The 23,815-nt window shown below is 43.3% G+C and overlaps 1 protein-coding gene across 2 annotated transcripts in view; it reads left to right on the forward strand.

The window, feature by feature from the left end:
- The window catches only part of mcama (melanoma cell adhesion molecule a), a 134,157-nt gene that overhangs the window by 104,499 nt on the left and 5,843 nt on the right, over positions 1-23,815 (forward strand). The window contains exons 10-15 of one of the 2 annotated variants that reach the window (XM_060913457.1): positions 2,619-2,760; positions 3,024-3,154; positions 3,248-3,389; positions 9,208-9,243; positions 17,580-17,709; positions 17,862-17,985. In XM_060913457.1, coding sequence (XP_060769440.1) covers positions 2,619-2,760; positions 3,024-3,154; positions 3,248-3,389; positions 9,208-9,243; positions 17,580-17,709; positions 17,862-17,985 — 705 coding nt within the window. The remainder of the gene's footprint in view (positions 1-2,618; positions 2,761-3,023; positions 3,155-3,247; positions 3,390-9,207; positions 9,244-17,579; positions 17,710-17,861; positions 17,986-23,815) is intronic. The other variant, XM_060913458.1, reaches the window with a different exon arrangement.

Raw genomic sequence — 23,815 nt, forward strand, 5'->3', positions numbered from 1 at the left:
TTGTCTTGTCAGGTGCCATGTAATAGCAACTCGGCATGTAACGATATATCGTGCGACGCTAAATCGCGATACGAATTTATGCCGATTTGATTAGATTAAATAAAAAATGATCACAGTTGTATTATCTGTATAATCTTTTAGTTTTTCCTAGCTGTAATTGCAAACTGTAAACTGTTTAGACAACAGAGGGTGCAATAGCGGGAATTCACGTGACTTCACAGCATGCAGAACTAACACTAAAAACAGATCTAAAATGGGAAATGACTGTACAAATAGATTTAACGGAGAAATCGGAGCTCTCTTTACAGGCCGGCGAAAGCAAAAGAAAAGAGAAGCAAATGCAGGTAGTACAAAGGTTCATAAACATTTAGTAAGAAAAGGCCTGTTTGTTATTAACCTTTTTTCATTTTTAAAGCGAGTCGGCCTTTCGATTTCATCAAATCGGTGAAATTTAGTTCCCTCTGAAATGTGGTCATTGTGATATATGTTTATTTCTGTAATATCTCAGAAAATATCAGGCCATTCTGTGGCTGGGAAGTTATTTAATTTGAGCAAATAACGTGCATGAAATCGCTCGCTTCGCACAGTCAAGCAGACAGAGGAAATCCGTATGTGTGTGCATGCGCAGGTTTATCTTTGAGCGTGCACTGACGGTTCCATCATTCTGTCGCTAAACGAACAGCTGATCACACCGAGGTGCTCGCTAAGCACCGATATTTATTAGTTTGGTCCTGCGTTTCCTTTCCTTCGTATATAACATAACGTCTTTTCTTCTCGCGTCCCGTTACTGTAGTCATAAATTGTAGGGCTGGGAATCGATCCAGATTTCCTGGATCGATTCGATTCCGATTCATAAGGTCACGATCCAATTCTATCTGATATCGATCTACTTAGATATTGCTGGATTGTCACTTTAAAGTAAAAACTGTCCCTATTGACAGGAACAGCCCCATGTGTGTTTGTGCATGTATCTGTGTATGTGTAAGAGGGACACACAGAGAGAGAAGAGTCAAGGATTTAAAGGATTTATTTTGGAATGAAAAAAATCCAGGTTTTATTTGAATTCTAAATCAAAACCATGACATTCGGTGGCCCTCTTTTGGTTGAGTAACATACCCATGGCAGGGTTTCTGACCACAAAGAAAAAAAAGCACCTCAGCAACCACAGCAATTGTGTAAGAAATGATGCTTGACTGATAAGTCTCAGAGTGTAACCATTACAGTTGGTGGCTTTTGTTCTGTCGACTTCGTCTCTGTCCTCGTAACGTTTGAATCCAAAGTAATGCCATACATCAGCTTTCAGGCCAGGCGGTGATTTTAGCTGTGCAGCTTCAGCCATCTCGCGTTCTTAAGTTTCAGTTTCGTTTGCCGGCACCCGCTTTTTATAGCGGTCCTTGCGCGGTCGAGAAAATAGTGCCTATAGCCACCTGGAAGAGATCGATCCACACATTTCTGAATCGATCTCGTATTTTTTGAACGTGAATCGATATCGGATCGTGGATCGATCTTTTGAACCCAGCCCTAATAAATTGCTACTTTGCCAGTTTGTGTACGTATTAAAGGAACAGTCCACCGTACTTCCATAATGAAATATGCTCTTATCTGAATTGAGACGAGCTGCTCCGTACCTCTCCGAGCTTTGCGTGACCTCCCAGTCAGTCAGACGCAGTCAGACGCGCTGTCACTCCTGTTAGCAATGTAGCTAGGCTCAGCATGGCCAATGGTATTTTTTGGGGCTGTAGTTAGATGCGACCAAACTCTTCCGCGTTTTTCCTGTTTACATAGGTTTATATGACCAGTGATATGAAACAAGTTCAGTTACACAAATTGAAACGTAGCGATTTTCTGTGCTATGGAAAGTCCGCACTATAATGACAGGCGCTTCGGCAGCGCATTGATACGGAGCTCAGATATCAATGCGCTGCCGACGCGCGCAGAAGGTGTTAGTACGCCTGTCATTATAGTGCGGACTTTCCATAGCATAGAAAATCGCTACGTTTCAATATGTGTAACTGAACTTGTTTCATATCACTGGTCATATAAACCTATGTAAACAGGAAAAACGCGGAAGAGTTTGGTCGCATCTAACTACAGCCCCAAAAAATACCATTGGCCATACTGAGCCTAGCTACATTGCTAACAGGAGTGACAGCGCGTCTGACTGACTGGGAGGTCGCACAAAGCTCGGAGAGGTACGGATCAGCTCGTCTCAATTCAGATAAGAGCATATTTCATTATGGAAGTACGGTGGACTGTTCCTTTAAGTGGAAATGATTTTGTCAGACATTTTGTACAAAGTTGTTATTTATCGAATTTGCAAAAGATAAAAATGCTCAGTTTCTCAAAATCCAGTGAATGTGGATAGAATAAAACAGTTGTTCCGCTCAATCTCGTCGTACGTGGCTTACAGCCGATCTGTCAGCTCGAGTTCGTGGAACAACTGTTAAGTGTATGGGTGTTCCTAATAAAGTGGCTGGTGAGTGTACGTTCGAGTTGCGTTCAGATACAGAAACCTTGTGAATACGAACAAAACGTGAATGGTTTTTGAAGCATGCAACTGTTGTCTATTTTGGTCTTATGTGGAAGTGAATGACGATTATATACACGTGTGTGTTCAGGATGGCGTAGAGATAAGCCGAGGACACGTGCTGCAGCTGCAGGATGCTACGTTCGACACAGCTGGACGCTACGAATGCGAGGTGACCGTTCCCACCATCCCAGGCCTGCATACCAGTGGATCAGTGCATATAATAGTGCAGGGTAAGCCGTCATCACGAGCCGTCCCGATGTCTCACGTCCGGCGTGTTCAGTCTGCAGGCCTTTGTCAATGTCACATTCCCTCCATCTCTTATTTACACACACACCAACAGGGCTTCCAGCACTGGAACAGTGTGTACATTTCCATTAATATGGTCTACGTGGCGAAAGATAAGATATGTACATTGTATTAAAACATAATAGCGAAAGTATTTTTATAAAATTCTGAACTCGGATTGAAGCTGGGATGCGATCTCTTCTGCCAGGAGCTCCTGAGTTGAGAGATGTGGAGAGGGAGGTGGTCATGATGGAGAGAGTGGGCAAGTGGCTGAACCTGACGTGCGAAGCGAGAGGTTTCCCCCGACCTGTTATTACTTGGAACATAACCGGCAGTCCTGTAAGAAACAAACACACACGTCTTCAACACTCTCATCCATCTACTCGGTATATACTAGTTGATGATCTTTGATATGTGTGTGTGTGTTTTCAGAATTCACGTGAGGTTGTGAAGAGAGAAATTGAGGATGTTATTCATAGCATCTTGACTCTGAAGGTGACCATGGATACGGTTGCTACGTGCAGCGCAGCAAACATGATGGGTTCAGAGAGCAAGAACTACACCATCACAAGCAGTACGAGTTTAACTTTTAATCCTCTGAAGACCGCATTACATGTATGGCGACGTTGGAAATACTTCAGGGTTTTGCACAGCAGAAGTTGTCATAGTTGAGAAAAACAACAGCGATGATGTTGATCCATAAGAGTTTTACCGAACCTTAACCCTCTGGGGTCTGAGGGTATTTTCTGGCAATAATGATTTTGGTATGCTCTGATTTTGTTGTTAGTTTCAACAAATCTAAGCAGTGTTTTCAAAGTCATATGACTTTTTTTGTATTCAGCACAAGTTCAGCTAAAATAATATCTCTGTAGGATGTACACTACCGTTCAAAAGTTTGGGGTCACCCAGACAATTTTGTGTTTTCCATGAAAAGTCACACTTTTATTGACCACCATAAGTTGTAAAATGAATAGAAAATATAGTCAAGACATTTTTCTGGCCATTTTGAGCATTTAATCGACCCCACAAATTAATGTGATGCTCCAGAAACTCAATCTGCTCAAAGGAAGGTCAGTTTTATAGCTTCTCTAAAGAGCTCAACTGTTTTCAGCTGTGCTAACATGATTGTACAAGGGTTTTCTAATCATCCATTAGCCTTCTGAGGCAATGAGCAAACACATTGTACCATTAGAACACTGGAGTGAGAGTTGCTGGAAATGGGCCTCTATACACCTATGGAGATATTGCACCAAAAACCAGACATTTGCAGCTAGAATAGTCATTTACCAAATTAGCAATGTATAGAGTGGATTTCTGATTAGTTTAAAGTCATCTTCATTGAAAAGAACAGTGCTTTTCTTTCAAAAATAACGACATTTCAAAGTGACCCCAAACTTTTGAACGGTAGTGTACTCATGATTGTACTTTAAAAAAATAACATAAATGAAGATGTTGTAAAAAGCAGTTTGAGAACTGTGTTGGAATGTGTGAAAAAACATGACCTTACCTGTTCTGTCGAACCATTTTGGTCACTTGAGGTGATTCTGTTCAGTCTTAGGAATGGATCAAGCACAAAAACTTACATCTGCTCCATTGATTTGGACAATTAACTGGACATTAGAAAAATTTATGTCATGTTGTTCTGGGATAAAGGGTTGGCAGTGGGAGGGGTATTCAATGAGAAGGGTAAAAAATTCCATTCCATTCAATGAGAAGAATGAAAATCCCTCCCACTGCCATCTCTTAATCCCATCAGGTCAGGTCACAATGGGTAAGGTCATGTTTTGTTTTGTTTTTCACACATTCCAACACAGTTCTAAAACTGCTTTTTACAACACCTTCATTTATCTGGTATTTGACTTTATTTTGGTATTTGACTATTCAGTGTGTCTTGAAATTAACTCTCGTACTATTTTGCTCAGTTCAGAGCCACAACCAACTCTGTTACACAGTTACTCTGTAATTTTGCTCCCACTCCAATTCCAAATTTTGCTCTCTAAACTTAAAATAGAGCAAAATTAACTATTTTCGAGGAAAATACTTTTAACTCTGGAAAAATTGCTCAGTCATTTTTCCCGTGTATGCACAACAGCGCACACATATCAACCGATCTGCTCATAATAAATAGAATAAATATTTACACTTACTCAAGTTGATCTTTGGCTGGATCGAGTTGAAGTACACACACACACACACACACACACACAAAAAAAAAGTTCCGCTCATCATCAGTGTCGCAGTTCTCAATATTAAATGGAGTCACTGTCCTGAATCATGATTTGAATCATGAATTGATTTGCTGTCCTGAATCATCCAAAGCGCATATCAACCGATCTGCTCATAATAACTAGAAGAAATATTTACACTTACTCAAGTTGATCTTTGGCTGGATCGAGTTGAAGTAAAATAAAAATAAATATTTTAAAAAGGCACTGCTCATCATCAGTTCTCAAGATTGAATTGAATCGCTGTCCTGAATCATCCGAAGCACATAAAATCCACGTGCCATCAAGTTTTACCTCCAAATAGCGTAAACTATGGCTGACAGATTTTATCCTGTTTACGGTGGGCGTTCCCACGGTGAAAGAGAAACCAATCGAAATCGAAAGAGTGAAAGTGATTATCATGCCGTTACCATGTGAATAGTCTTTTATGAATGTGTAAGTGGGCGCTCAGCGCTCCGACTCCGGTGTGACTGAGGAAGGTGACAAGTTTTCTGTTTCATTTAATTTAGGCAATTTAAAAACTATAATATTATTTGGCAGTGGGCATATAGGACCGTGTAAAGTATAAAGTTTCTGTCAATATGTTTATCATGCTTGTATGATGAAAACCTCGCGAAGATATTTATCTCAATACATGACCTACTCATTCTAAACCTGTCGAGCTTCGCAGGCGAAGCTCTCGACCCCAAAGGGTTAAATTTTTACCGGCTCTTACAGTTTGAAGGCTAGTGGATACATGGGAACGTGAAAATGTTACATTCTGGTTGTGGTTGTGTGGTAAAATCCCCAAGTTTGGAAAGGATGATAAAAATCATCTGATCTTGATCTTGTATAGACACCTTTATGCCTAAATTTTCCCTACTATGATGACTTTTGGAGGTATGGAAAGGATAGATTAACTACACTACCGTTCAAAAGTTTGGGGTCCCCCAGACAGTTTTGTGTTTTCCATGAAAAGTCTCGTCTCGTCTCGTCTTCTTCCACTTTATCCGGGACCGGGTCGTGGAGGCAGCAGTCTAAGCAGGGAAGCCCAAACTTCCCTTTCCCCAGACACCTCGGCCAGCTCCTCGGGAAGAACACCGAGGCGTTCCCAGGCCAGCCGAGAGACATAGTCCCTCCAGCGTGTCCTGGGTCTTCCCCGGGGCCTCCTCCCAGGGGGACATGCCTGGAACACCTCCCCAGGGAGGCGTCCAGGAGGCATCCGAAAAAGATGCCCGAGCCACCTCAGCTGATTCCTCTCGATGTGGAGCAGCAGCGGCTCTACTCCGAGCTCCTCCCGAGTGACTGTGCTTCTCACCCTATCTCTAAGGGAGCGCCCAGCCACCCTGCGAAGAAAACTCATTTCGGCCGCTTGTATCCGCGATCTTGTCCTTTCGGTCATTACCCAAAGCTCATGACCATAGGTGAGAGTCGGAACGTAGATCGACCGGTAAATTGAGAGCTTCGCCTTTTGGCTCAGCTCCTTCTTCACCACGACGGACCGGTAAAGCGACCGCATCACTGCGGAGGCTGCACCGATCCGCCTGTCGATCTCACGCTCCATCCTTCCCTCACTCGTGAACAAGATCCCGAGATACTTAAACTCCTCCACTTGAGGCAGAACTTCTCCACCAACCTGGAGAGGGCAAGCCACCCTTTTCCGGTCGAGAACCATGGCCTCGGACTTGGAGGTGCTGATTCTCATCCCAGCCGCTTCACACTCGACTGCAAACCGCCCCAGTGCATGCTGAAGGTCCTGGTTTGAAGAAGCCAACAGGACAACATCATCCGCAAAAAGCAGAGATGAAATCCTGTGGTTCCCAAACAGGATTCCTTCTGGCCCCTGGCTGCGCCTAGAAATTCTGTCCATAAAAATTATGAACAGAACCGGTGACAAAGGGCAGCCCTGCCGGAGTCCAACATGCACTGAGAACAGGTCTGACTTACTGCCGGCAATGCGAACCAGACTCCTGCTCCGTTCGTACAGGGACCGGACAGCCCTTAGCAAAGAGCCCCGAACCCCATACTCCCGAAGCACCCCCCACAGAATACTACGGGGGACACGGTCGAATGCCTTCTCCAGATCCACAAAGCACATGTGGACTGGTTGGGCAAACTCCCATGAACCCTCGAGCACCCTATGAAGGGTATAGAGCTGGTCCAGTGTTCCGCGACCAGGACGAAAACCGCATTGTTCCTCCTGGATCCGAGGTTCGACTATTGGTCGAATTCTCCTCTCCAGTACCCTGGAGTAAACCTTCCCTGGGAGACTGAGAAGTGTGATTCCCCTATAATTGGGGCACACTCTCCGGTCCCCTTTCTTAAAAAGAGGGACCACCACCCCAGTCTGCCACTCCAGAGGCACTGTCCCTGACCGCCACGCGATGTTGCAGAGGCGTGTCAACCAAGACAGCCCCACAACATCCAGAGACTTGAGATACTCAGGGCGGATCTCATCCACCCCCGGTGCCTTGCCACCGAGGAGCTTGCAAACCACATCCATGAAAAGTCGCACTTTTATTTACCACCATAAGTTGTAAAATGAATAGAAAATATAGTCAAGACATTTTTCTGGCCATTTTGAGCATTTAATCGACCCCACAAATGTGATGCTCCAGAAACTCAATCTGCTCAAAGGAAGGTCAGTTTTATAGCTTCTCTAAAGAGCTCAACTGTTTTCAGCTGTGCTAACATGATTGTACAAGGGTTTTCTAATCATCCATTAGCCTTCTGAGGCAATGAGCAAACACATTGTACCATTAGAACACTGGAGTGATATGGCCCTTTTCCACTACCCTTTTTCAGCTCACTTCAGCTCGCTTCAGCTCACTTCAGCCCGACACGGCTCGCGTTTCGACTACCTCAGAGCAGCACGACTCAGCTCGCTTCAGTCCTACTCAGCACCCAAAACTCGCACGGTTTTGGAGTAGGGCTGAAGCGAGCCAAACCGAGCCGAGTGGGACTAGGGGCGTAAGGAGACACTCCCCTGTGCACTGATTGGTGAGGAGGAGTGTCCTCACATGCCCACACACGCCCCGCGAGCACGCTGGGATCTGTAAACACCGTAAACCTGGAAGAAGAAGAATTACGAATTACGAGAATTTCTGAAGCCTTATGCGCCTCGCCTCATCTATACGCTCTTGCCAGTATCTGTTGGCGTTGTCGGTGACAACAAGCCACAGCACCAAGACCAGCAACACTAACGACTCCATGTCCTCCATGTTTATTGTTTACTATCCGGGTCGTGAGACTACCGCTTAAAAGGTCACTGATGTCACTGTTTGCGCCGCCTAACGACATCACGTGACGTCCACCCACTTTCACTAACTCCACCCAATGTGTCCACCCACTTCCAGCCAGCACGGTTCAGTGCAGTTGTAGTCGAAATGCAACTCCAACAGCCCCGCTCAGCTCGACTCAGCCCAACTCAGCACCGCACGGCTCAGCCCAACTCAGCCGCGTTGGTAATGGAAAAGCGGCAATAGTTGCTGGAAATGGGCCTCTATACACCTATGGAGATATTGCACCAAAAACCAGACATTTGCAGCTAGAATAGTCATTTACCACATTAGCAATGTATAGAGTGGATTTCTGATTAGTTTAAAGTGATCTTCATTGAAAAGAACAGTGCTTTTCTTTCAAAAATAAGGACATTTTAGGGGTGTCGTGGCTCAGGTGGCTAAGGCGCCATACCATAAATCCGGGGACCCGGGTTCGATTCCGACCCGAGGTCATTTCCCGGTCCCTCCCCGTCTCTCTCTCCCGCTCATTTCCTGTCCTGTCTCTACACTGTCCTATCCAATAAAGGTGAAAAAAGCCCAAAAAATATCTTTAAAAAAAAAAAATAAGGACATTTCAAAGTGACCCCAAACTTTTGAACGGTAGTGTACACTATTAGAAGGTAAGATCCTAAATTGTACTGTTCCATGTCGCTGGGGTGGAACCTGCAATCTTGTGAACCAATTTTCCTGTGAGTGAATGACTTGGACATTTCTACTTTGCTCTAAATTCTAATGAAAGGTGCACTTTTTTTTTTTTGACAGTATACCAGAAAAGTTGGTCATTGAACTTCCAGGCCTTCACTGTGAAACGCCATAATTAAACAAGTTACGCCAACAGATATTAGATATTAGACATTCAGCGAACTCTACCGACTCCTAACTGTATTCTCTTTGCGTCTCTTCACAGTTCCTATCGTAACCCCGACAGCAAGGAACACTGCAGGTAATCACGTCTCACAGCTTCCTCAGCCTGGACTTTCATTTCTGTCTTCCCAAATCCATCCAAAAGATCAGCTGACGATGATGAATAATACATGGATTTTTGAAGAAGCACTGCAAAAGTTAGATTGGCTCTTCTCACCAGCCTCTGGGCGTATTTAAAATTCTATGTGAAGAAAAAATCATACAGGGAATTTAAAAAAAAAAAAAAACTAGAGAAACAGGGCAAAAATCAAGGCAGACGTTGGTTAGGAAAACATCCTCCATCTGCGGGTTTTTTTTCCAGATGAGTGTATAATTAGCTTTTTCCGAAACGACTGCTGAAGAAAAAATATTTTGAAGCGCCGTGCCAGGGTTAGTAGGACGTTTAATTATTGTGGTAAACGGTTGCGGTGGAGACACGCTGTTTCACTGAGAAGATTTACTTTATAAAATTCATTCCCAGACTGTTGTTTGTCGTCTAACAGCACGCTTACGGTATATTTATTGTTTCCTACCGGCACCTTGGAAAAAAAAGGCAACCTGAAGCCTTCTAACGGTCTCACAGGAGGAGTAAGAGTGTACAGGCGTTCATCTTTTACCGCTCTCGTGCATTAGCAAGTCAATTATCCAGCACAGTCTCTCTCGAATGAATGTGAAACAACTCCGAAGGACAGATTCATGATTTCATTTATTTATTTATTTGTGGAATTTAGATATATTTACTCACTCTGAGGCTAATCACGGGCTGAGAGGAAAATTCTCTGTGCTGACATTGAGGCTGTTTATGCAATAGATGTAGATTAGACCTGGATCTGATCAAAACCACAGATATAATCTCTGCATACTAAATGAGTGCTATTTTCATGCAGGTAACTTTAAGGAACTGTTTGTTTGTTTGTTTGTTTGTTTGTTTGTTTTTCCCTCTTCTGGACCATTTGCTTTCTGTGGTCAGAAACGAGCGGCACAACAGAGCTTTCATAACAGCTAAAACACTTTTTACCATTATGCTAGTTTTCATTTTCAGATCACACCTAATATGCTGCTTCTCATTGGTCAGTGATATGCTTTTTTTTTGTCCCACCCTCTTCCTTGTCCTCTTTATTTTTCATAACACCCATGTTAGTTTATCAAAACATTTTTACATATTTAAATAATATTGGCTGGCGTTGAGTGGTGTATCAGATATATTCCATTCGGCTAGCATGATATCGAACGAGTCGAAGACGAGTAACTAAATGGAATATAGCTGACATACCACGAGAAAAAGCCACCAATATTATTATTATTATTATTACAACCCCGATTCCAAAAAAGTTGGGACAAAGTACAAATTGTAAATAAAAACGGAATGCAATGATGTGGAAGTTTCAAAATTCCATATTTTATTCAGAATAGAACATAGATGACATATTAAATGTTTAAACTGAGAAAATGTATCATTTAAAGAGAAAAATTAGGTGATTTTAAATATCATGACAACAACACATCTCAAAAAAGTTGGGACAAGGCCATGTTTACCACTGTGAGACATCCCCTTTTCTCTTTACAACAGTCTGTAAACGTCTGGGGACTGAGGAGACAAGTTGCTCAAGTTTAGGGATAGGAATGTTAACCCATTCTTGTCTAATGTAGGACTCTAGTTGCTCAACTGTCTTAGGTCTTTTTTGTCGTATCTTCCGTTTTATGATGCGCCAAATGTTTTCTATGGGTGAAAGATCTGGACTGCAGGCTGGCCAGTTCAGTACCCGGACCCTTCTTCTACGCAGCCATGATGCTGTAATTGATGCAGTATGTGGTTTGGCATTGTCATGTTGGAAAATGCAAGGTCTTCCCTGAAAGAGATGTCGTCTGGATGGGAGCATATGTTGCTCTAGAACCTGGATATACCTTTCAGCATTGATGGTGTCTTTCCAGATGTGTAAGCTGCCCATGCCACACGCACTAATGCAACCCTATACCATCAGAGATGCAGGCTTCTGAACTGAGCGCTGATAACAACTTGGGTCGTCCTTCTCCTCTTTAGTCCGAATGACACGGCGTCCCTGATTTCCATAAAGAACTTCAAATTTTGATTCGTCTGACCACAGAACAGTTTTCCACTTTGCCACAGTCCATTTTAAATGAGCCTTGGCCCAGAGAAGACGTCTGCGCTTCTGGATCGTGTTTAGATACGGCTTCTTCTTTGAACTATAGAGTTTTAGCTGGCAACGGCGGATGGCACGGTGAATTGTGTTCACAGATAATGTTCTCTGGAAATATTCCTGAGCCCATTTTGTGATTTCCAATACAGAAGCATGCCTGTATGTGATGCAGTGCCGTCTAAGGGCCCGAAGATCATGGGCACCCAGTATGGTTTTCCGGCCTTGACCCTTACGCACAGAGATTCTTCCAGATTCTCTGAATCTTTTGATGATATTATGCACTGTAGATGATGATATGTTCAAACTCTTTGCAATTTTACACTGTCGAACTCCTTTCTGATATTGCTCCACTATTTGTCGGCACAGAATTAGGGGGATTGGTGATCCTCTTCCCATCTTTACTTCTGAGAGCCGCTGCCACTCCAAGATGCTCTTTTTATACCCAGTCATGTTAATGACCTATTGCCAATTGACCTAATGAGTTGCAATTTGGTCCTCCAGCTGTTCCTTTTTTGTACCTTTAACTTTTCCAGCCTCTTATTGCCCCTGTCCCAACTTTTTTGAGATGTGTTGCTGTCATGAAATTTCAAATGAACCAATATTTGGCATGAAATTTCAAAATGTCTCACTTTCGACATTTGATATGTTGTCTATGTTCTATTGTGAATACAATATCAGTTTTTGAGATTTGTAAATTATTGCATTCCGTTTTTATTTACAATTTGTACTTTGTCCCAACTTTTTTGGAATCGGGGTTGTATTATTATTATACATACACATTCCTTTCGGATGTTCAACCCGTCTTTCTCTTTCAAAATTCTCTCAAAGTCTTTTGTATTTGACGAAGCAAACCTGGAGGCCATGTTTATTTACAAATTGTCACAGTCGTTCGCTAGCGCAGAAGTTTTACGTCTCCGACGTGCGACGTCATGTTGTCAATATCGTAAACCGTATTCAATGCTCGTTCTCCATTGGGTAGAGTGACGTAATAGACGTAGGATAAGCGATATGCTAACAATATCGCATGCTATCAAACCAAATGAACGAAACCCGCTAGAAGGGAATAGAACACGTTTTTATTCCATCGGAAAAGTGCCCTGTATGTATAACAATTTAATATAGTCAACTCAAAAATAAAAAAGTAGCAAAAAATAATTACGTTTATTTAATTTAATGTATTAATTATTGATTTATTATTATATAATTTTATATGTTAACTTGCACTCACCGGCCACCTTAATAGGAACTTGTTCTTGATTCTAAGATTCCTATTCTTGGCTGCAGGACTGGAATTCAACATGGTCTTCTGTTCTGCTGTTGCATGCTGAGATGCTTTTCTGCTCACCACGGTTGTAAAGAGTTGCTATGAGTTACTATATCCTTCCTGGCAAAAAAGCTCGACCCAGCCTGGCCATTTTCCTTTTTTCTGACCTCTCTTATCAGTAAGGCGTTTGTTTCCACCCACAGAACTGTCGCTCACTCGCTGAATATTTTTTGTTTGTCGCACCACTTTGTGCAAACTCTAGAGACTGTCGTGTGTGAAAACCCCAGCAGGAGATCAGCAGTTTCGGAAAGACTCAAACCAGTCCATCTGGCTCAAACCAACACCCATGCCACAGTGAAAGAAAGTCACACTTTGAGATCACAATTTTTCCCGTTCTGATGTTTGGACATTGTGAACATGAACTGAAGCTCTTGATTTGTATCTGCGTGATTTGATGCATCGTGCTGCTGTCAAGGGATCAGCTGATTAGAGAACTGCATCAAACAGCAGGTGTTAGTGGCCGGTGAATGTATGCATTTAGATATTACATTTTATATTAGTTATATTATTATTACTACTACTACTACAGTATTATTATATAATAATTTGTTGCCACAAAACCTTAATACCACATAAATATTTTGGAGAAACTGATATGTCTACATTTTTAATAAACTAGTTACTGGGTGTGACTTTGCGAGAGCAACCCTGTTGTAAATGACTGACATAGAGTACCAGTCAAAGGTTTGGAGACGCCTTCTAATTCAGTGACTTTTCTTCATTTTTATGAATTAAAAGTCACTTCATGTCTTAAAGTAATGATGGATGTTGTTTCGCTTTACTTATTTGAACAGTTCTTGATATAATATGGATTAACAGGGCTTGACATTAACTTTTGACATTAACATTAACCCCCACTTGCCCTGTGGGGCAAGTGGGGGTTAATTATCACTTGCCCCCCAGTATTATCATTTGCCCCCTATTTTGGGAGTACTATTTTTTTTTCTTTAGGAAAACCATAGAATAGTTATGAATTGCAACATAAACTGAAGATCACACATCGAGTTGAAGTTCGGTTATTGATTAAGTTTATTATTAAGTTTGGTTATTGGTTACGGGCGGCACGGTGGCGTAGTGGTTAGCGCTGTCGCCTCACAGCAAGAAGGTCCGGGTTCGAGCCCCGTGGCCGGCGAGGGCCTTTCTGTGCAGAGTTTGCATGTTCTCCCCGTGCCCGTGTGGGTTTCCTCCGGGTGCTCCGGTTTCCCCCACAGTCCAAAGACATGCAGGTTAGGTTAACTGGCGACTCTAAATTGACCGTAGGTGTGAATGTGAGTGTGAATGGTTGTCTGTGTCTATGTGTCAGCCCTGTGATGACCTGGCGACTTGTCCAGGGTGTACCCCGCCTTTCGCCCGTAGTCAGCTGGGATAGGCTCCAGCTTGCCTGCGACCCTGTAGAACAGGATAAAGCGGCTAGAGAGAATGAGATGAAATGAGGTTATTGGTTACTTTTTACTTGTAACAGACAATAACAGTTTTATCCAAAATAGTTTTTCCTGCCTTAGTCGATTTAATTCCATTTCACACGCATGCAGCTGTTGTAAAGTTCAGTGTGTTTGCGTAGAACTCTCTCAGACTGTAGGTTCATTACTCGATAATGTAGAAATCATAAAATAGAAATGTATAACAAAGTTTGCATGAAAAAAAAACAATAGGGTGCCAAGACTTTTGAACAGTACTGTGTTTTAGAATATATATATATATATATATATATATATATATATATATATATATATATTTTTTTTTTGTTATATCATCCACCTCTAGATTTTTTTTTTAAATCTGCCTTTTTTTTTTTTTTAAACCTAGAGGTGGATGATATAATAGCAACAACAACAAAAAAACGATATATAAATATTTTGCACAGGACTGTGTTCCTCTGATAACAGAAACAAAGCTCCGGCTCTCTCTGCTCTTAACCTGTTCTGTTCTTTCAGGATTTATCGTGCATGTCGCTCCTTGTTGAATTTTTTCTGCCTGAGTTGTTTGAAACCAATCTGGGTTTTCTGAGTCGAATAAGGAAGCGGCTTCACCTGTAAGAAAATCAAACACTTTCATGAAGGCGCTAACTTGAATGCGAGCAGAAAAAAAGAATAAAATGATATTCCTAAACAAATGGCCCTTTTCCACTACCCTTTTTCAGCTCGCTTCAGCTCGCTTCAGCTCACTTCAGCCCGACACGGCTCGCGTTTCGACTACCAAAAACCAGCACGACTCAGCTCGTTTCAGCCCCGCTTAGCCCCTAAAACTCGCACCGTTTTGGAGTGGGGCTGAAGCGAGCCAAACCGTGCCGACTGAGGTTGGGGGCGTGAGCAGACACTCCCCTGTGCACTGATTGGTGAGGAGGAGTGTCCTCACATGCCCACACACGCCCCGCGAGCGCGCTGGGATCTGTAAACACCGCAAACCCGGAAGAAGAATAATTACGAATTACGAGAATTTCTGAAGCCTTATGCGCCTCGCCTCATCTATACGCTTTTGCCAGTATCTGTCCGCGTTGTCGGTGACAACAAGCCACAGCACCGAGACCAGCAACACTAACGACTCCATGTCCTCCATGTTTATTGTTTACTATTCGGGTCGTGAGACTACCGCTTAAAAGCTCACTGAATCAGTGACATACAGAGCATCGTGGACGAGTTCGCGGAGCGCAAGGCTCGTCGTATGCCCTTCAAATAATGCGCGCAGTAGGCTATTGATGTTTTATTATGAGCCATGTACAGTATGTCGCCGAATGTTTTTTTGTTTCTGAGTTACATGTTCGTTTGAAGGACTTAATGTACAAACTAACATAGTTGCACCCCGTAGTGTTGAAATTGGTAAACACAGTGCATTCAGTGAGGTTTGCACCGCCCTCCTTTTATTTCTGACTCTTCCTGTCAGCGTTGCAACCTCTGAGCGCTCATTCGTATGCCCTTCAAATAATGTGCGCAGTATAGGCTATTGATGTTTTATTATGAGCCATGTACAGTATCCTAATGTTTTTTGTTTCTGAGTTACATGTTCGTTTGAAGGACTTGATGTACTAAATAACATAGTTGCACCCGGTAGTGTTGAAATTGGTAAACACCGCAGTTGCGGACATTTTGTAGCCTAAAATGATGTTATGATAAGCTTTAATAAAGGGCCCGGTCATTTGCCCCGCCCCCGGCCCGGCTCTGACTTGTTCCGCCACTGTCACTGATGTCACTGTTTGCGCTGCTTAACGGCATCACATGACGTCCACCCACTTTCGCTAACTCCACCCAATGTGTCCACCCACTTCCAGCCAGCACGGTTCAGCGCGGTTGTAGTCGAAATGCAACTCCAACAGCCCCGCTCAGCTCGACTCAGCTCGACTCGGCACGGCACGGCTCAGCCGCGTTTGTAGTGGAAAAGCGGCAAAACTCTTCCACCCTCACTTCCAACTTTCTGTTTTTGTAAAATACATTTTAAAGAGCAGAGAGACGGTAATGCCTTTTATCTGTTTCTCTGTTTGAAGAAGCAAAAACAGCGCAAAAATTAGCCATATTGAAGACAGATTAAGCCTTGCTTGCATGAAAGACGGTGTCTGTCTGACCCCAGCTGTAATTATCACGTGATGCGTGACGTCATGCACAAGGGGTCTATAAACAGTACGCGTACCATACTACAACAGCGGGGGGATATAAAATAAAGCAGTAAATGAAACCGAGACTAAGAAAACAGCCAAGACATAATGGCGGATACGTAGTGAGGGACGCTTTTAGGAACTGAAATAAAAGATCAAAAAGCTGTGGTGCTAGTTCGTAATATATGCTCATTCCAACTTGCCCGGTCGGGCATGTCGGGGACATATCCCACTTGCCCGAATGCATGTTTCACTTGCCCCGGGCAATCGGGCAGTCCTTAATGTCGAGCCCTGATTAATACAGTTGTGGTGTACAATAGGGCTATTTAAGAGGGTATTTTATTATTTACTGTTTGATCTCAAACGCAAGGAACTCGTCCACTAATTAACTTTTGACGAGGCACCTGTTAATTGAAAAGCATTCCAGGCGACTACCTCATGAAGCTGGTTAAGATCATGCCAGTAGTGTTCAAAGCATCATCAAGGTAAACGCCGGCTACTTTGAAGAATGTAAAATATCAAACTTTTTTTTTGTTGTTGACCATGTAATTCCATCTATGCCCATATGTCGGTTCATAATTTTTATGTCTTCAGTAGTTCAGTATTGTTCTATAATGTAAAAAAAATAAATAAATCAAAATACAGAAAAGCCTCATTATGAATGAGTAGGGGTGTACAAACTTTTAACTGGTGCTGTACATTCCAGAATAGAAAACAACATTTAAGTTCTGGTCCAACTCAAACAGAAGCATCATGTTGCATGCAGTTAACATCAGACCGAACGTACACTCCTAATCAGTGTGTGATAACAGCATTTTGGTGACTATTTGGAAAGTACCCCAGAAACTCACATCTCAGAACCAGTTTCTAATTTCTTACCCAAACGAGCCCAGGCGCTGCCCAATTTCCCATAAAATCCACAAAACCTCGTAACCTCAAGTCATTTTAATCTGCACCTGTGCTAAGAGATAAATTGAGGCCTTTCAGACGCATCTACAATGTAAATTACATCACTGTCAGCTAGTGATGGTTGAGATCAATCTTCTTAATGAGTCTGTATTAAATTAAATTAAATATTTCAGATGTTTCCTTTAACTCCTTCTGGAACCATGTTATTTAATTTGTGCGATATGTTGAAAATTGTGATCATGCGATACCGCATTGTACTTTTATAATACAGTCAATTGTTCATACTTTTTCAATTCTTAAAAAAAAAAAAGCGTGGCTTGGAGTTATTGTGACTTGTTGACATGGCCGTAGAATATTGGCAGCGTGTGCAGTCATGCTGTTGTTCTCTGTTCCTCCAGTCGATAACAGCGGCGTGATGATCGTGGTCATCATCATCACCCTTCTCCTATTGGCCATCTTGGGCAGCGTGCTGTACTTCCTGTACAAGAAGGGCAAGCTGCCCTGTGGACGTTCTGTCAAGCAAGAGATGTACGTTTCCTCTTCACTCAGCCTTGAACATGACCGCTTGTATTTTTCTAGTCAGAATTCTCCTGAATAGAAGAGATGTTTTTTTTTTCTTTTGCATTTGCTGAGCTGCAGTCTTTTCACCAGCTCTTGTAAGTATATGTTGATGTTTCCAGCACCAAAGAGACAACCAATAACGATAGCATTGTGGTGGAAATGAAGGCTGAGAAGAACGAGAAGACGGAGAAATCAATACTACTGAAGGGCGTCAATGGCAACAACAAACCTCCACGTGACCAGGTAACTATAGAAACTGTAGGAACAACACACTTTATATTGGTCTTCCTGTCTAGGGATTACTGCTGGCTGGATATTTTCATTTGGTGGACTGTTTCTCAAAATTTGATACACTTATACCAGCACCACACACACTACCATTAAATTTTGAAAAGGTTCCATGGTTCAGACAGCCGAATGGCGAAATCAGTTACCTTTTAACGCTGAACCATTAATGAGCACTTCCTACCTATAAATTCTTGGGTTTCACGTGACGTCACATCCGCCTCATTAGTTATTCAAAACTTTAGCTGGTGGTCTACCAAAGCTCAGTTGACAGCGTTTGTACGGAGAAGGTGCATTGCTCGCATGAAAAATGCCGTATGCTTGCGTTCTTTTAGGTTGTTCGAATCGATCAAACCGTCAAACTTATAAAAGTTTCTTCAGGGTTCCCCGTGAACTAATAAAAAAAGGGGGAACGAACACAGGATTTCACAAAAAGACATCGAGAAAGGTGGCTTTTGAACCTCTCGCTGAAATCGAAGGGAGCCGAGTCGAAGCGTGTTCGAGTTTGCAGTGATCACTTGGTGAAAGGTTTGTATTTCCCTCTCAGCTACGTCCTTGGTGTTTTCCAAGTACTTTTCTTGCTATGTGTCGTTATTTTACGGTACTTTTTTTAGTCACGAAGCGTTAAAGTCCCCAGCTGTTTCTTTGTTTCCTCCTCACAAAGTCCATAGATTAGATTAGATTAGATTAGATTAGATTAGATTAGATTAGATTAGATAAAACTTTATTGATCCCTTTGGGAGGGTCCCCTCAGGGAAATTAAGATTCCAGCAGCATCATTACAGATAAACAGAGAAAAGAAATAGAGAAAAACTTCTAGATAAATTAAAATAAATTAAGTATTTTCATATACAAATATAAGAGAATAAGATATGGGGAAGAGAGGAAGTGGGGAGGGGGAAAGGGGGGAGAAGTGGGGTTAGGGTAATTGTGTGTGTGTGTGTGGGGGGGGGGGGGGGGGGAGCAGGAAAGATATTGCACTTTATATTGCACATTGTCCGGTATTGCTTATTGTTAGGCTAGGCGAGGCTATTGCTCCTTCCCGTCCTCTGTCCTCCTGTTACCCCTCCTCCCCCTAGAGAGGAGTTGTACAGTCTGATGGCATGAGGGACAAAGGAGTTTTTGAGTCTGTTCGTCCTGCACTTGGGAAGGAGCATTCTGTTACTGAACAGGCTCCTCTGGTTGCTGATGACGGTGTGCAGAGGGTGACTGGCATCGTCCATGATGTTCAATAGTTTGTCCATAGACCTCTTCTCTGCCACCGTCACCAGAGAGTCCAGCTTCATGCCGACCACAGAGCCGGCCCGCCTGATCAGTTTGTCCAGCCTGGAAGTGTCCTTCTTGGATGTGCTGCCCCCCCAGCACACCACGGTGTAAAACAGGACACTGGCAACCACAGACTGATAGAACATCCACAGAAGTTTCCTGCAGATGTTAAAGGACTGCATCCTCCTAAGGAAGTATAGCCTGCTCTGTCCCTTCCTGTATAAGTGATTGGTGTTGCAAGTCCAGTCCAGCTTGCTGTCCAGCCACAGCCCGAGGTACTTGTAGGAATCCACAGCCTCCACCTCGACTCCCTCGATCAGAACTGGTCGTGACCTTGGTCTGGACCTCCCAAAGTCAATGACCAGCTCCTTGCTCTTCGAGGTGTTGAGCTGCAGATGGTTCCTGTTGCGCCACACAGCAAAGTCCCTCACCAAACTCCTATACTCCTCCTCTCTGTTGTCACTGATGCACCCAACGATAGCTGTGTCATCGGCAAACTTCTGAATGTGACACAGCTCCGAGTTGTAGCAGAAGTCCGCGGTGTACAGGGTGAAGAGAAGAGGGGCCAGCACCATGCCCTGGGGTGCTCCGGTGCTGCTAATTACAGTGTCAGACGTGATGTCCTTCAGCCTGACGTACTGCGGCCTGTCAGTGAGGTAGCTGGAGATCCAGGTGACCAGCCAGGGGTCCACTCGCATCCTGTTCAGTTTGTCCTGAAGCAATGGGGCTGGATGGTGTTGAAGGCACTCGAGAAGCCCAAGAAGAGGATCCTTACTGTGCCATTTCCCTTATCCAGATGCGAGTGGGCTCAGTGTAGCAGGTAGAGGATGGCGTCTTCCACACCAACACCTGCCCGGTACGCAAACTGCAAACAGTCCTGGGCGTGTTGTACCTGGGGTCTGAGGAGACTGAGGAAGAGCTGCTCCAACGTCTTCATCAGATGTGAAGTGAGTGCCATGGGTCGGAAGTCGTTCAGCTCGCTGGGCCGATTCTTTTTGGGAACTGGAACGATACATGATGTCTTCCAGAGGGTGGGCACTCTCCCCAGCTGCAAGCTGAGGTTGAAGATCTGTTGGAGTGGTTCACCCAGTTCAGCAGCGCAGGTCTTCAGTAGTCGTGGACCCACCTTGTCTGGGCCTGCTGCTTTCCTGGGGTGAAGCTTCCTCAGTTGACCTCTGACCTGGTCTGCAGTAATGCATAGAGGAGACTGTGTTGAGGTGGGGGAGGAGGGGGCTGCTGTGATGACTGGGGGGAGGTGTGTTGAGGGAAGAAGGAGAGATGGCTGCAGTGAGGGAGAGGGTGGGGGGGACGTGGGCTGGTTGAACCGATTGAAGAAGTCATTCAACTCGTTCGCCCTCTCCACTGTCCCCTCAACGACCTTCAATACACATGAAGGTCGCGACAAAATTCTTCCCCAGCCATACAGTTACAATGCGCCGTGATCACTTCTTCTCCGTCTTGTTTAACTAAGATCTAGGTCTTTAAAGGGGTTTCTGATGATCTTTGTGAATGATTTACCTGAGAGATAAGAGCCAACACGAGTGAGAATCAAGCGAACTGTTGTTTGTTTACACTTCAACTTGCAGCGCTTCGTTGTAAAGACGCAAACGAAAAGCTTAAAAATAAAAACATACTTACACGGGCAAAAACAATCCAGGATTCATTCGGCAGCGACTTGATAGCGAGGTCCTTTACCCAGACACATACAAAAATGTTGTAAGCCTCCACGACTGAAGGGTAGTTTTCGAGATCGTATGACAAATCCTTCTTTCCCAGACTGTAGGGGTCGATTCCATTGCACATAGCAACCTTCTGAATATATCTAAAGTGAGCAGTGGCTTCTAGATTACGAGCGTACTCTGATAAATTATCGCTAGTTGTTTGCACTACGGCAGCCGTTTTGGTTTGCTAGACCACTAGCTATTTTACCAGAAGTGAAATCACTAAGAAAAGTCACGTGACTGAAACCCAAGAATATGAGACTTAGTTCGTCAGGCATGACGCGGAAGCCTGGATTTCGCAGCAGCCTCCAAACATGGCCGCCATGGACTACACCTCCCAACGAGCACCACGCCGCTCTGCCTCTCCCGAATTCTGATTACTGTCGAACCTGCTCTTCATTTCCGTCAGTCAACATGTACGACTTAACAACATTCCCTCCGTGTGCTCATTGCAAAGTATCGTTCAGTGTGCAAGCACCTGAACACACCAAGCTTTGTTATTCCACGCTGATTTATTTACCCTGACTTGGACCATTCTTCCGTACATTCCCGACTTTGTTTACCATCCTGCCTTTGACACTCTGACTGCGCCTCGCTCGACCCCTTGCTGTCCCCTGACCACAATTTGGAGTACAACTCAGATTTTGTTTGCCAGTTTGCGACACACCCACTCTCCTTAAGCTGACAGAGGTGCTTCACGTTACCATTAACTATGAAAATCAGAACATGAATTTTCCTTCCGATCGACAGTTGAACCATTTCGTACAATTTCCAGTGATGTGTTCTTGCTTTTGCGTCTGTCACAAAACGTAAAGCAGCACGATACACTACATCCAACTTTTTCAAAAAAGAAATAGGAGCATGCATATATATCACCATAATCTGAAATTGGTAGAAAAGTTCTTTGGACCAATCTCAATCTAACAACAAAAGAGAAACGTTTTTTCAGCCGAAACTAAAAACTTAACTTTGGTCTGAGCTTTTTTAGGAGGTTATCAATATGAATTCCAAAGTTTAGCTTTTCATCAAGCCATACCCTTAAATATTTATAAGAATTTACCCTCTCTAAATGAGTGCCATCTCGTGTTGAAATTGTAAAATTAGTAAGTGACGAACGAGAACGTGTAAAAATGATAAATTTTGTCTTTTTGACATTTAGCACCAGTTTCAAATTAACTAGGGAACTTTGTAGCAGGCTAAAAGCAGACTGTAATGCATCTATCGCTGTCTGTAACGACGATGCCGTAGTGCAGACAATTGTATCATCATTGTACAGAGATGTATCTTTGCTGGGTCTAAACCGACACCAAGGTTATTTATATAGATAGTGAATAAGACAGGCCCCAGGATTGATCCCTGCAGGACATCTGTCTTGACTTCTAATAGTGCAGAGTCATAATTATCTACAGATACAGATTGCGTTCTCCCAGATAAATAATTTAAAAACCAATTTAGTGTAGTATCACTAAAACCAATGGAGCACTTGCATGTGACGTCACAGCCGATCCAGATTGTGACAGACGCCATCTTGTCGGTCAAATGCCATATTTCCGCCTTCTACTTCTACTTCTGGTTCTACTTCTGCTTCTACTTCTACCTTTTCTTCTGGAAAACCCTACTATATACAATTCTACTACAACGGCTGTGGCTACAAGCTCTCCCTACCTGTGCACGTTTTTTATGTTTTTTGTGTGTATTTTTGCGTGTTGTTCGTCTGTACCGGACTTCAATATCCACTACAACCGTATGGACTTACTGGACATTGGTTTCCAGCAGAAAATGATGGTTTGTAGCGATTTCCATCGTGTGCACAACATTCCGGACGAGAAAAAAAAAAAACATTCCGGACGAGATAGCGAGACCAGCGGGGTCTCCGTGGATTGTTATCGGAAGCAAAGCTAAGGAGGCGGCGCCAGGAGAGGAGGATGTCGCAAAAGCGAGGCTGCAGAGCCGGCCTGTTGACTAAGCTCAGAAAACAGCCACTCAAACCTCCACTGCTAAGCCTCTATCTCTCCAACGCCAGATCCATGTAAACAAGATGGACGATTTGGAATTACAGCTGGAATTACCTTATTCTATTCTATAATCGGCTGGTCAGTGCTATACTCAATACTTAAGTGACTTACCCATCCAATGAGGATCATTTTCTTGTTTACAAAATGCCACATCTGAGTCGCTGACAAATCCTGAATTTCTGTAAAGATAACTGTCCAGAGATTTATAAGCACGCAGTGCTTCACCACTGAACAGCGAGTGAAAGTTGATGAGGTAATTATACACGTCCGGGTATTCCACCTCTGGCAGTTCCATATCCACTGACACGGTCGTGAAAACTCCGTCCGGTAAGCCATAAGGGTCACTAATCTGTAGATCGTTTATTTTAGACATATATCTAGTTATCTGTTCATTAGAAAAATGAGCCGTGTAGTCCGTCCCCTGGAACTGCTTTGGTGGAAAAGGGGCATGAGAGAGCTGGAAGCAACAACAAAACACACAGACCGGTGATGAAGATCACTAAAAAAAACCAAGATGGCATGGTGGCGCCCGTGAGTTTGGTGTATTGCATTACACAACGTTAAAAAACGCTTAAGGTAAAAACTCATCACAACGCCGCACAAGATTAACAATATATTCCGTAAATATGTTATTTATTCTTGAATCGACACTCGTTTTACGTAAACACTTTTAAATGTCTTTAAAGGCCAAACGAAAACATGCTGTTCTCCCAGACAAAGCGGCGCACTGTCAAGTCTACTATGACGAGAGATCTTTAGCTACCGTAAATACTTTACGTAAATGTA

This window comes from Neoarius graeffei, chromosome 28, assembly GCF_027579695.1.
Source record: "Neoarius graeffei isolate fNeoGra1 chromosome 28, fNeoGra1.pri, whole genome shotgun sequence".
NCBI lineage: Eukaryota > Metazoa > Chordata > Actinopteri > Siluriformes > Ariidae > Neoarius > Neoarius graeffei.